Below are 14,900 nucleotides of genomic sequence, written 5' to 3'. Positions count from 1 at the left end.
CCACAACAGTGGGTTATGCAGCTCCACCAGCAGATGGAAATGGAGCAAAGCTGATGTCGCGGTATATATATATCCCTGCACTGACATCAGCCCACCATTATTCTCCATCTCCAGCACATGGTGGGCATGCATATCCCTACTGGGGATTGCTTAAAAAAATTTAAAAGAGAAAAGGAGGAGGAAATTAATTCGCCCCGTTCTCCTGTGGTGATACCTTATGGTCCCTTCCTCAGTCTAGTTTTCCTGAGGTAATTAATATCTGCGGATCCCTCCCTCAGTAGAATGTCTCGGTTCAGTAGCTGGTTTTCCAGCATGGACTTAGCTGTAGAGAGAAATAGCTGAGAGGCTAGCGAGTGCAAGAAGCTGAGCATGGTGGTGAAGACCTTTGCCTTCTCCCCCGCAACTGGAGACCGACTCTATACTCAGCTGGGACGGGCTGAGCTCAGGTAAAGAGTAAATATAAAAAAAAAAAAAGGTGAGGGATTCCCTTCCCCTTCTGGTCTCCGAACCTTGGAGTGCCGATCCAATGTCCATTCCCGCCTCAGAGGGATCTTGGGGAGTTATGGCAGCTTGTCGGATTGAGCAGCCTTTTGTCTAGTCCACCACCTTCTCAGGCTTTGCTCAGACATTGCATGGTAGGCCGCGGCAGAGTTTGTATGCCTTTCTATGCGCAAGTCTGCCAGGAAACAGTGTCTGATGTTTGTTCGCGTTTGTGCGCCCGGGTGGGTGCTCAGGTGAGTGACTGCCGGGACTGCATATTGGGCGCCTACATTTTGGGTGTCCATAGTATGCGTTTATTGAACAGAGTTTGTTTTTGTGCATTCTGTCCAGGCTTGCTTCTGTGCTCAAGCAGTTTGGCACACAATTGTCAGACGCCTTTGGGAGCATGTTGCTAGTGGGTGTTTATCCATGGCACCAGAAGTAAAGAAGCCTAAATGGCTTAACTTTTGTGTTGCTTGCTATATTCGGGCATCTTAGCCTGTCCGTCCCCTCTAACTTGTGTCAGCGCTGCTTGGAGGCTCAGGGAGAGTTATCTCCGGCTAATTTTGATGAGCCTGGCCATTCCTAGCATGTTGTGGGAATGGGGCTGGATGGGGACCTTTCAGAGGTTTCGCCTAGTTTAGGGACTCTCCTAACTGGTTCATCAGCAGGAGAAGGCAACTCAGTGGGCACAGGAACGACGCTCCCTGGTTTTGGTATAGATCCTTCTGCTTTTTCTTGGGTGGAATGTTTTCAAGGATTGCAGTCCTGCCTTCAGGCACAGTTGGTGGAGCTGGCCAAACCTAAGAGTTCAGGATTGTAGACCTTGGAACCCCACATGCCTGGTGCTGCGGCGTAAGCATCTGAGTATGTCTAGACCTGGTGCGGGTCTCTCTGATAGGGACCCAAATGGCACTAATGTTGAAGGCGATCCTTACTCCCTGGAGGATGGGGAAATAACTCCAAGGTTGGAACCATATAGAACAATGTTGCTGGCTCTAATCTTCCAAACACTGAAGATGCTAGGGATGCCAGGTTCTGATTCCATGCCTGAGCCAGAGAAGAATCCCATTTTAGTTTCTTTGCTTAATGCGTTATGGATCCTTTTCAAGAATTGATTGATCTTGAATGGGGTGCCCCAGAAGCTAATTTTAAAGGGGGGCAAGCCTTGGAAGCACTGTACCCCCTGGATCCGGTTGCGAGAAAGCAGTTGCACTTTTTGAAAGTGGATTTGCTGGTGTGTGCCGTTATCAAATGGACGACTATCCCTGTAGAAGGGGGGAACAGCATTGAAGGATGCGCAGGATACGAAAATTGAGGCTATTCTTAAGCATACCTTGAGGCGGTGGCAATGAATTTGCAGATAGCCTCTTGCTGCTCCCAGGTGGCTCACTCTTGTTTGCTTCTCTCTCAAGGAAGTTGATGAGTCTGGTTTGAATTCCAGGGCAGTGATGGAACTGGCAGCCACCTTTTTTGGCAGTTGCTGGTTGCGACCTGGTCCGCACTTCTACCAGAGGGATCTCTTCTGTGATTGCGGCCAGACATCAGCTATTGCTGTGGAATTGGTCAGCCAATACAATTTTAAAGTCTGATCTTTTGAACTTGCCTTTTAAAGGATCACTTTTTGTTTGGGAGTGAGTTGGAAAAATGTGGGGTGAGTCCCAGGTTCCTCAGTTACCAGAGGATTAAAAGCAGTTGCTGCGCTCGTTCGGCACAAGAGGTTGTGCTAAGAGTTTCAAATGTTTTTGACCCTACAGAGGAGCGGCTTCTCAGAGGGCTCGACTTTTGGATAGGTATGCTGACCCACCCTTGGAAGCAGGAGATAAGGGAGTAGCCTGCCTTTTTTTTATTGGAGGTGGGTCAAGATTACGTCAGACCAGTGGGTTCTGGAGGTGATAAGAGATGGCTATGATCTGGAGTTTCTCAGCATACATTGGGACATTTCGTGGTGTCTCCCTGAAGTTCTCCGCAGAACAGACAGGCAATGGAGAGTACATTATCAGGACTCCTCGGCCTGCAGGCCGTGATCCCAGTGCCCATGTTACAAGAAATTATGGGCCGATATTCCATTTATTTCATTGTATCCGAGAAGGAGGGTTCCTTTTGCCTCATCCTGGATCTCAAGGGAGTCAACCAGCTTTTTCAAGGGACTTGTTCCCGCACGGAACTCTTACGCTCGCTGATAGTGGCAGTACAGTCGGGGAGCTTCTTGCATCTCTGGATTATCAGAGGCATATCTGCATATTCCCATCTGGCAGGGGGATTCACAGTTTTTGTTTCGCTGATTTGGAGCAACATTATCAGTTTCGAGCGCTTCCCTTTGGTTTGACCACTGCGCCCAGAGCCTTCTCCAAGTTCATGGTGGTGGTAGCAGCAATGTTGAGAAAGGATGGCATTCTGGTCACTTGTACTTAAACGATTGGCTAGTTCAGGCCAAGAGCATGAAAGAGAGTCTTCAGGACTCGCACATGGTGATCTCCTGGCTACAGGAACTAGGTTGGGTGGAGAACTTGGCCAAGAGCAGTCTGCAGCCATCCCAGACACTGGAGTATCTCCGTGTTCGTTTTCAACATGAAGCAAGGCAGGGTGTTCCTGCTGGAGATCTGCATTCAGAAATTGATGTGCAGGTGTGACTTTTGACAGAAACAATAAGTCTGAAAGTGTGGTCCTATCTACAGGTGCTTCGGTTGATGGTAGTCACCCTAGATTTGGTTCCGTGGAAAAGGGGGCATATGTGTCCTCTTCAGTGCACACTGCTTGCATCTTGGAGTCCACAGTCTCAGAACTACTCGATTTGGCTTCAGTTACCTGTGGAGATAAGCATCCAACTGCAGTGGTGGCTACAAGCGGATCATCTAACGAAGGGCATTCCCCTACATACACTGGACTGGCTAGTACTGATGACTGATGTGAGCCTCCAGGGTTAGGAAATTGGAGTACAGATGAGTATCTCTGGAGCTTCAGTCAGCTGGAAGCCCATGCTATTCAGTTGGCATGCTTGTGATTTGTAAACCGCTTGCAGGGTCGAGCGGTCCAAATGATGTTGGAGAATGCAACAGCGTGGCTTATATCAATTGCTAGGGAGGAACCAAGAGCTAGCAGGTGTCACAGGAAATATCCCAACTCATGAAATGGACAGAAGTACATCTTCAGTAGATCTCAGCCTCACACATTGCAGCGGACTTTCTCAGCAGAGTCTGGATTCAGGAAAATCGTAATTGTCAACAAAGCATTCCAGCTCATATTGGGCCGCTTGGGGCCTTCTGTTTCTAGACTTGCTGGCAACATCAAATTATTTATTTATTTAAAAGCTTTTATATACCGGTATTTGTAGGAACATCATATCGGTTTACAAGGAACTTAAACGTAGTACATGGAGCAGGGTGCATAGTAACTTGTAGGGGGGTGTCAACAAAACTTAGTAAGAAAAGAGGATATACATATAATAATAAAATAATACATAAAGTACAATATGCATTCAATAATACAATAGGATACAAATAGTAATACAGAAGATGTTATGTAGGATAAATGGGGAGATCAACCTAAGGCAATAGAGAATGTATTGTGAGAGACTTGGAATAAGTACTTTAATGCAGGTTTTGAGAGGTCGGTTGAGGGGTGGTATAGGTTAATTTAGCGGGGAGTGGGGCTATAGTCTCTGTTCGGGGGGGAGTTAAGACAGGTTATAATACTTGGGGTGGAGTTCAAATTAGAGGGGGAGTGGGTGGGATGATTCTAGGAGGGGGTAAGACCAGGGGGGAGGGAATCTAATTGGCTGAGGGGTGTAGGTATAGGGTGAAGTGGAGTATGGAGCGCTATTCCGGGAATGCCTGTTTAAAGAGCCAGATCTTTAATTTTTTCTTGAATTTCTGGGTGCATAGCTCTAGACAGAGATCGGGAGGCATGGTGTTCCAGAGCATAGGTCCTGCAATTGATAGGGCTCGTTCTTTAGTGGAGCTAAGGTTGGTGGTCTTGGGAGAGGGTGTGTGTAGGGTTCCTTTGTATGCTGCTCTGGTGGGGCGGTTGGAGGTGGGGCAGCGGAGGGAATTGTCTAGCCAGTATATATTGCAGTTGTGTAGGGTTTTATGTATAATTAAGAGATTCTTGTACAGGATTCAGAAAGATATTGGAAGCCAGTGGAGTTCCTTAAGGACAGGGGTAATATGGTCTGATTTGCGGGTGTTAGAATTCTGGCAGCGGCATTTTGCAGCATTTGGAGTGGTTTGATGGTTGAGGTGGGGAGGCCTAGAAGTAGTGAATTACAGTAGTCAATTTTAGAGAAGATTGTGGCTTTAAGGACTGTGTGGAAATCATTGAAATGGAGGAGTGGTTTCTGTTTCTTGAGGACATGGAGTTTGAAATAACATTCTTTTATGGTTGTGTTGATGATTTTTTTTAGGTTCAGTTGGTTGTCAATGGTGACGCCCAGGCCTTGTACATCTTGCGGGAAGGATGACGCGGGGGGAGGGGGTTACTGTCGGGAGGGGGCATCAAATTGTGTGCTGAGATGATGAGGAGCTCGGCTTTTGATGTGTTAAGAGCCAGGTGGAGGTTAGTTAGGAGACGGTTTATAGCGTTAAGGCAGTGTTAGGTCTTGAGAGACTTGGATAGGGATTCTTGGATGAGTATGAGGATTTAGACATCGTCTGTGTAGATAAAGTGAGTGAGACCAAGGTCAGAGAGGAGTTGGCAAAGGGGCAGGAGGTATATGTTGAAAAGGGTGGATGACAGGGAGGATCCTTGGGGGGACGCCTTGAGTAAGTTGGATGGGTGTGGATTCAGTGTTTCCAATTCTGACTACTGTTCTCAAGGTAGGATTTAAACCAATGTAGGGCAGTTCCTGAGATGCCGATTTATGTGAGACGATTAATTAGGATGTTGTGGTTTATGGTATCAAATGCAGAGGAGATGTCAAGTAAGGTGATTATGTAGGAGTGGCCATGGTCCAGTCCTTTAAGAGGGTGTATGTAAGGGAGATTAGGAGAGTTTCCGTACTGAAAAACTTACAGAAACCAAATTGGGAGGGGAATAAAATGTTATGATTCTCCAAGTGGTCTGTGAGTTGGGTGTTAACAACTTTTTCCATTATTTTTGCAAGGAAGGGAAGGTTGGAGATGGGCCCATAGTTAGATGAGTCAGCGTTGGTTTTTTTAGAATGGCTTTGACTATGGCCTGTTTTAAGGAATCAGGGACTTTACCAAGGGAGAGTGAGCAATTGATTATCATAGCTAGGGGTTTGGCAATTGTATTAGGGATAGAAAGGAGGGATTTGGTGGGGATTGTGTCGGATGGGTGTGATGAGGGGTTTGATGGGTGTGATGAAGGCTTCTCGCTTCTTCAGTCACAGGAGAGATCTGAAGCTTTTAAGCATTGATACCCTCATGCAGGAGTGGCTGGAATGCAAGCTTTTATATGCTTTTTCCCCGTGGCCCATGTTGGGCAGAATGATTCGGAGGTTCAAGGGACACATGGGGTTAGTGCTTCTAGTGGCATCAGATTGACCCAGGAGGCCATGGTATGCAAATCTATGGAAGCTTCTGGTAGACTCTTCTCTCCGATTACAAGTCCACAGGGATCTGCTATGGCAGGGGCTTATTCTTTTCGACAATCCGACTTGATTTTTGTCTTACAGTATGGCCCTTGAGAGGGCTCAGTTGCTGAAGCGTGGATAATCCACTATTGTGATTTCCACCTTGCTTCAAGCGCGAAAGTTCTCCACTTCTCTTTTGTTTTTGTTTTTTTTTTATTGGGGCGAAGTTAACTATTGGGGAATATTACTTTATGTGTTTGTGCTTTTAATAGTCAGTAAGGCAGCGAATAAACAGAAGTTAGTGTTTGTACATTTAAAAAAAAAAGAAAAGGGTAGCCAGAAGCTAGAAATAAGCTAGGAGCAGTGTATACCTAAGTAAAAAGGTTGAAAAGTTCAGTTCAGTTACTTACCTTGGAAAAGTGTTAAGGTTGTGTGATTGATTTGATTAGGTATAATCAATTGTTAATCAGAAGAACAGTGAATCACTCAGGACAACTAACTGTAGTGTAAATCTCCAAAGGGATTGTTTTGCACTAATTTACCTTAGAAGCACAATGTATTGCAAGGGAAGAGCTCAGTAACCCACAATCCAGTGGGAGCACTGAGAGAAGAGGATCACCTTGCTGCTGGCTGAAAGGAATCAGTAAGTTTTGCTGGGGAAAATTTTTATTTTTTTTTAATTGGGGCGAAGTTAACTATTGGGGAATATTATATCGTGTGTTTGTGCTTTTAATAGTAAGGCAGCGAATAAACGGAAGTTAGACTGTTTGTTCGGAGGGAGGTATCTTCAAAGGATACTAATGACACATTACAATTAGGGCATCTGAACAGTGAGGTTCCAATAATAAGAAAATTAGTCCAAGTGCCTGTAACTAAAAACTCACCTGAGCTAAAAAAATTCTAAGGCATCCTTATCAATTAAAAAGCAGAATTAAAATACAAACAAAAAACAAACTTTGCTAATGCCAAAAGTCTAAGAAGTAAGATGAGAGAATTAGAATGTATAGCAGTGAATGATGACATAGACTTAATTGGCATCTCAGAGACATGGTGGAAGGAGGATAACCAATAGGTCAGTGCTATACCGGAGTACAAATTATAACGCAATGACAGAGAGGAGCACCCGGGAAGTGGTGTGGTGCTTTATGTCCAGGATGGCATAGAGTCCAACAGGATAAACATCTTTGCATGAGACTAAATGTACAATTGAATCTTTAAGGGTAGAAATCCCTTGTGTGTTGGGAAAGACTATAGTGATATGAGTAAACTACCATCCACCAGGCCAAGATGGTGAGATGGACAGTGAAATGCTGAGAGAAATTAGGTAAGGTAACCAAATTGGTAATGCGGTAATAATTGGAGATTTCAATTACCCCAATATTGACGGGGTAAATGTATCATTGGAACATGCTAGAGAGATAAATTTCCTGGATGGAATAAATGACAGTTTTATGGAGCAATTGTTCAGGAACAGACGAAAGAGGGAGCAATTTTAGATCTAATTCTCAGTGGAGCACAGGATTTGGTGAGAGAGGTAACGGTGGTGGGGCCGCTTGGTAATAGTGATCATAATATGATCAAATTTGAATTAATGTGACTGGAAGGGGAACAGTAAGCAAATCCATTGTTCTCGTGCTAAACTTTCAAATGGGAAACTTTGATAAAATGAGAAAAATAGAAAAAAACTGAAAGGAGCAGCTACAAAGGAAAGTGTGCAAGAGGCGTGGTCATTGTTAAAAAATACCATTCTAGAAGCACAGTCCAGATGTATTCCACAAATTAAGAAAGGTGGAAAGAAGGCAAAACGATTACCGGCATGGTTAAAAGGGGAGGTGAAAGAAACTATTTTAGCCAAAAGATCTTCATTCAAAAATTGGAAGAAGGATCCAACAGAAGAAAATAGGATAATGCATAAGCGTTGGCAAGTTAAATGTAAGACATTGATAAGACAGGCTAAGAGAATTTGAAAAGAAGTTGGCCGTAGAGGCAAAAACTCACAGTAAAAACTTTTTAAAATATATCCAAAGCAGAAAGCCTGTGAGGGAGTCAGTTGGACCGTTAGATGATCGATGGGTTAAAGGGGCACTTGGAGAAGATAAGGCCATCACAGAAAGAAAAAATGATTTCTTTGCTTCGGTGTTTACTGAAGAGGATGTTGGGGAGATACCCATTCCAGAGAAGGTTTTCATGGGTAATGATTCAGATGCACTTAATGAAATCACGGTGAACCTAGAAGATGTGGTAGGTCTGATTGACAAACTGAAGAGTAGTAAATCACCTGGACCGGATGGTATACACCCCAGGGTTCTGAAGGAACTAAAAAATGAAATTTCAGATCTATTAGTAAAAATTTGTAACCTATCATTAAAATCATCCATTGTACCTGAAGACTGGAGGGTGGCTAATGTAACCCCAATATTTAAAAAGGGCTCCAGGGGTGACCCGGGAAACTACAGACCAGTTAGCCCGACTTCAAAGCCAGGAAAATTAGTGGAAACTGTTCTAAATATCAAAATCACAGAACATATAGAAAGACATGGTTTAATGGAACAAAGTCAGCATCGCTCTACCCAAGGCAAGTCTTGCCTCACAAATCTGTTTCACCTTTTTGAAGGAGTTGTTAAACATGTAGATAAATGTGAACCGGTAGATGTAGTGTATTTGGATTTTCAGAAGGCGGTTGACAAAGTTCCTTATGAGAGGCTTCTAGGAAAAGTAAAAAGTCATGGGATAGGTGGCGATGTCCTTTCATGGATTAGAAACTGGCTAAAAGACAGGAAACAGAGAGTAGGATTAAATGGACAATTTTCTCAGTGGAAGGGAGTGGGCAGTGGAGCACCTCAGGGATCTGTATTGGGACCCCTACTTTTCAATATATTTATAAATGATCTGGAAAGAAATACGACAAGTGAGGTAATCAAATTTGCAGATGATACAAAATTATTCAGAGTAGTTAAATCACAAGCAGATTGTGATAAATTACAGGAAGTCCTTGTGAGACTGGAAAATTGGGCATCCAAATGGCAGATGAAATTTAATGTGGATAAATGCAAGGTGATGCATATAGAGAAAAATAACCCGTGCTATAGTTACATATTAGGAGGTTCCATATTAGGAGCTACCACCCAAGAAAGAGATCTAGGCATCATAGTGGCTAACACATTGAAATCGTTGGTTCAGTGTGCTGTGGCAGTCAAAAAAGCAAACAGAAAGTTGGGAATTATTAGAAAGGGAATGGTGAATAAAATGGAAAATGTCATAATGCCTCTGTGTCACTCCATGGTGAGACCGCATCTTGAATACTGTGTACAATTCTGGTTGCCGTATCTAAAAAAAGATATAGTTGCGATGGAGAAGGTACAGAGAAGGGCGACCAAAATGATAATTGGGATGAAACAGCTCCCCTATGAGGAAAGACTAAAGAGGTTAGGACTGTTCAGCTTGGAGAAGAGACGGTTGAGGGAGGATATGATAGAGGTGCTTAAAATAATGAGAGGTCTAGAACGGGTAAATGTGAATCGGTTATTTACTTTTTAGGATAATAGAAGTTAGCATGTGGCACATTTAAAACTAATCGGAGAAAGTTGTTTTTTACTCAGTGTGCAATTAAATTCTGGAATTTGTTGCCAGGGGATGTGGTTAGTGCAGTTAATGTAGCTGGGTTTAAAAAAGGTTAAGTTCTTGGAGGAGAAGTCCATTACCTGCTATTAATTAAGTTGACTTAGAAAATAGCCACTGCTATTTCTAGCAACAGTAACATGGAATAGACTTAGTTTTTGGGTACTTGCCAGGTTCTTATGGCCTGGATTGGCCACTGTTGGAGACAGGATGCTGGGCTTGATGGACCCTTGGTCTGACCCAGTATGGTATGTTCTTATGTTCGTTTGGGTTTGGTGAGTTTTTGAGGCTTGGTGTAAGGAACTAGGGGTTCATCCTCGTTCAATTAAAATCCCGCTCAGTTTGTATTTTTGCAGGATGGGTGTTTAAGGGCTTGGCCCTTAATTCCTTGAAGGTACAGGTGGCAGCTCTTGCCTGTTTCCGAGGTCATGTGATTGGTGAACCCTTGTCGTCCCATCCGGATGTGGTCTGGTTCTTGAAAGGGGTGAAGCATCTTCTTACTCCTTTGCGGTTGCCATTGCCCTTGTGGAGTCTTAATCTATTTCAGAATTTCCCGGTGAGTTCCACCTTTTGACATATGCATAGCCTCTCCAGGAGGTTACTTACTAGAGGACAGTGTTCTGTGCATAGGATTTACAAACTGTGGGTTCTGTTTTGCTGGGAACTGTTCCTGCGAATGACTCCGGGGGTGGTCCAGCTGTGAACTGCTCTGTCTTTTTTGCCAAAGATGGTCTCAGATTTTCATAAATCTATCAATTTCCCTGCCAACTATGGGCAGGGAGAGAGATGTAGATAAATATCACTTGTTTTGGACCTTGGATGTCAAGCAGCATATCATGAGGTATTTGAAGGTTTCTAAACTTCTCAGGAAGATGGATTGGCTGTTTATAATCCACAGTGGGAGTAAACGGTGAGCCAGCATCATGGGCTCACCGTTTACTGGATTAAAGAGGTTATCACTGGATTAAAGAGGTTATCACGGCCACTTATATGAATGCTGTGCAGCCTATTCAGTTTAGTGCTCATTCCACTAGGGCTCAGGTAGTGTCATGGGCGGAGATTAGGATGCTGTCTCCCTTCAAGATTTGCTGAGCTGTGATGGGGTCCTTCTTACACACCTTTTCCAGGCATTACCGCCTGGATGTGCAGGCCTAGGAGGATACAGCCTTCATGCATGTGGTGTTGATCGGACCACGGGCAGCCTCCCGCCCTGTTTGGGGGTAGTTTTGGTAAATCCCACTGGTGTGGATTAACCTGTCTGATTGTTAAGAAAGGAGAAATTACTACTTACATGTTAATTTCCTTTTCTTTATTGAAGGTGGGGTTATTTCACCTTCCCACCCTTGGCTGCCAGATGGTGGTGCTTTTGTCCTCCTGAGTGGCTGCATCTCTAGGGACTACTGGTAAGTATCAGATCCAGTTCCTAGATTAGTGATTACACTCCTTTTCTGAACTCTATATTTTCCTGTTAATTGAGTGTTTGAATGGTTGTCTGTTAATAGTTATGATCGTGTATTGTTTAGTTGTCCACAGTTGACTTTTGCAGAGAATACTGGTGGGCTGATGTCAGTGCAGGGTTGTATATACTGTGAGTACTCCATCTGCTGGTAGAGGTACATAACCCACCGGTGTGGATTAACCTGTCTTCATTAAAGAAAAGGAAATTATCAGATAAATAGAAATGTTTCCTTACATCTGGATATGCCCATCAGATCTCATTTGCTCTGTGATGCCCTTAATTTCTAACTGGCCCCAGAACAAATTTTACAAAATACAGAGGGTATGCAGGAAGATTTCATCCTAGTCTCTGAAGAGACTAGGATGGAATCCTAGCTCTTGGATCAAGTGGAAGAGTTGGTGAACTCTATCTTTACCTCCTTAACGGCTAGGGAAAAGGAGAGCATGCTTTAACGTTTCCATTCCAGAATATTGGATTTACTTCTACAAGGAATCCTTTTACCTCTGACTCAAGAGGTACACTATCAGAACCCCCTGCAAGGTTATTCTAGTCCTCACCATGCTCTAGTAGCAGAGTCCAGCAGGTCAGAGGAAATTCACCAGGAATACATCTCTCCAAAGTGACCAAGGACTTCTCAGTTGCCTACTTCTTCATTAGACTCCTGGATCAGTTTTCCCTCTCTCTTAGGATCTTAGGAAGGATCATTGGGAATCTCTTCCTCCATACTTGAACCTCTAGAACATTCGTCTCTATCTGATGACTTCTCTTATTCCAGGTTTCTGGATAAGTTAGATAAGGCGTTGAGATTTAATGTCCATAAGGAACATTAATAAAAGTCTTCGGTCTTCTCTAGATTTTAGATATCACGGCAGAGCCAGCAGCTATGCTGATCCATGCTATCCTGCAAGATTTACAAACAAGAATGTGGGAAAACCTGATCTCTTATGCCCCAGTGGTCAAGAAATTAAACGTAAAGTACAGTGTCCAAAAAACTCTAAGATTTGGGGTAGGGCAGTTACCTCTCCAATCAGTTATGATAGAATCAGCACTTAAGAGGAAAGAAAACATGTAGCTCTCATTTGGGCAAATGTTTCTCTGAGATGGGGTCTGAAGAGGTGATCTCCCAAGCAGGGGACATCAACTACTTATTGTGGATATCATTGTGCATACTGCTGGCTCCTAACCAAGACATTTGGTGTGCTCCGATAGAGGCTGATAAGAAGTGGGCCATTGTGTCAAATGCCTTGTAAACTGATTGAAAAAGTTGGCATATACACTGCTCCACTTCGAGGACAGCTGTAGGTATGCAGAATCACCATCTGCTAGAGTAAGGAATGGCTTCAGTTTTTGAATGTAATTGTCTACAAGTAATACTGGTGAATAGAAATCCAGTAGCCTAGCATCTTTTCTTCAGGGGACAGTTTTGCATAGATTGTTTACTTAGTAGTTCCTGCTCCACGATGAAGTCTGGTTTGCTTATTTAGTAAACGCTCCACTGTACGCTTGGGACTCCCTACATGTTATGGCTTATTCAACCCTGGTTGTCAGTGGAAAAAGTAAGTTTTTTTTTTTACTGTAAACCGTATTCTCTATAGACACCAGGATGAATGCTAAATACCCACCCACCTCCCTGGGGTGTAGACTACCTAGCTAGGCTTAGCTCTAAAAGTGACTGAGGGGTTAATGAGGCAACACTTGCATGGGAATTCCCACATCCATGCTCAGTAGAGCAAAAGCTCTATGATCTAAGAAAGAAGGGTCTGTTTGGCATTGTCAGATGATGTCACCCATGTGTCATGGCTAAGTCAACCTGCTGACTAAGGAGAACACCTTTTATGGTAAACAAGCTTTCTTTTTCTGAGGCCAGAGTCATCCGTGTTACCATGAAGGTAGCCATTGATATGCCTGTAGAACTTTTATCATTCTGCATTCCATCAACTGCAATAATGAATTCCTATATCTAGTTATGTAGCAGTGCTGCAAACAGAAATCATAATGGGCCTCCCACAATGCCATAGCCATGATTTCATTGATTTAGTTATTTATTTATATTCTCATGCTACAGTGTTACTGCACTCAAGTGAAGATATATTTGTGAACAGTAAAATTGGAAATAAGAAATTCATTACATGTAGGGAATAATGGCTTACTACTTTAGTGAAATGAGAAGGATGTATTTCTGTAATGTTAAATAATTTGAGTACATTTTGGAATATCTCCTCAGATCTAGGATTCTAGAATACTGATCTCCACAAAAAAGAGAGAATCTGAACTGGCTTATTCATAAATGGGCTGATGTTTAACTGTAGAAACCTTTTCAGTAATACTATGTGCTTTGTGTAATTTTTAGCTCTCTACTGTATTAACAAGTGAAGTTCATAGTGTTCGTGCTGGACGGCATCTTGCCTTAAAACTAAACCTTTTAGTACAGCAGCACTTTGACCTGGCTTCCACCACTATAACTAATATCCCTATGAAGGTAAGCCATTTTAATCTTTTGCCTCATATTTCAATAGCTACATCACTTTTAGATGTTTGAAGTTTTAATATTTATTTGAATTGAACTTTATACATTGTTTTTCTCTCCATATCATGTTTTCTGTTTTTTTGCTAGCCCACATTCAATGTCTCTGACCAGGTTAGTACATTTTAAAAAGAAACCACCCAAAAAAAGGATCACAGGACAAAATATTGCATTGCATGGTCAGCAATTAAGATTGGGCAGTAAAAGCTTTATGTCGGTGCTGATTATATTACTTAGCTTAAACTAGAGAAGCTGCTTACCGCCAATGTCTTTTTGTCTGTGATTCTTTAAAGTGTAGTTGTGTTCATAAGATATCCCTTTTCTGTGCACTACTGGCATAGTAAATCTTTCTTTCCTTTGTATCATGTTCATGCAAACCCATCCTAAACGTGTTTGTAATTTTAGTAGAAATTTTCCCATTAAAAGATTGTGGCTGCTTTGAGCAGAAAGGAAGAGGAATGCAATGTAGATGGGCAAACTTAGAACTATTTAAGCAGCAGTACTAGTTTAGCAATAATAATAGTACTGCCTAAAGCAATGAATCTTTTTTTTCTTAAAGTACTGATGACAGTTTTCTGAGATAAGAACATAAGCCTATATTGCTTCAAATCTAGTTTTTGATATTAAAAGTATTTGTTATAGCAGAATTTAACTTCCAGAGTAAATACCATAGAAAAATAACTTTGGTGAATCTTCAGTTTGTTCCTTAAAATTTACTATAAAAACCACACCTTTTTCAGGTTCTGATCTATTGAAAGCCTTTCTGTTTTCTTCCCTAATGAGAACCTGCCCCACCTCTGTTACCACATCATGATCAATCCTGCACTGCCCTGTTGCAGATACATGTCCTGTAGCATACTGTTATTCCTTGTGGCAGAGACTTGAAGCTGAGATACTATAGTCTTCATTTCTATACAGGCCTTCTCTCCATCCTATATTGTTCCAGTTTCCTTTAGTTTGTCAAGGACCAGACATTGAAACAAGGTCATTTCAAAAAAGCAAATGAGAGCCCTTTCTGGCTTATCCTTTCTTTCTCACCATTATTAGCTTGTAGGTGTGAAAGTCTCTGTTGCTCCCATCACAAGATCCATAAATTTTGCTTCTTCAGAATGCCTGTCACTGATTGTCCTCAGGTTCAGAAGTATAGGAAAAAGAGTCTGAAATTTATACAGTATAACCAGTGAATCATTGGGCCAAAGCTGCAATGAATAGTGGCTAAGCATAACTTACAATTAGTTTGCTTAACACAAAGGATCTATACATGCCTTACCTAACTTAAATTTTTT

General features: G+C 42.5%; 1 protein-coding gene across 2 annotated transcripts in view; it reads left to right on the top strand.

Moving 5' to 3' along the window:
- INTS13 (integrator complex subunit 13) overlaps window positions 1–14,900 on the top strand; it is a 560,030-nt gene that overhangs the window by 200,010 nt on the left and 345,120 nt on the right. For both annotated transcript variants that reach the window (XM_029600167.1, XM_029600168.1), the window contains exons 7-8: window positions 13,441–13,569; window positions 13,705–13,728. In XM_029600167.1, the coding sequence (XP_029456027.1) occupies window positions 13,441–13,569; window positions 13,705–13,728 (153 nt within the window). The remainder of the gene's footprint in view (window positions 1–13,440; window positions 13,570–13,704; window positions 13,729–14,900) is intronic.

Source organism: Rhinatrema bivittatum, chromosome 4 (assembly GCF_901001135.1).
Source record: "Rhinatrema bivittatum chromosome 4, aRhiBiv1.1, whole genome shotgun sequence".
Taxonomy (NCBI): Eukaryota; Metazoa; Chordata; class Amphibia; order Gymnophiona; family Rhinatrematidae; genus Rhinatrema; species Rhinatrema bivittatum.
The sequence above is the reverse complement of the archived record's forward strand: the minus strand, read 5'-3'. Positions and strand labels throughout refer to the sequence as shown.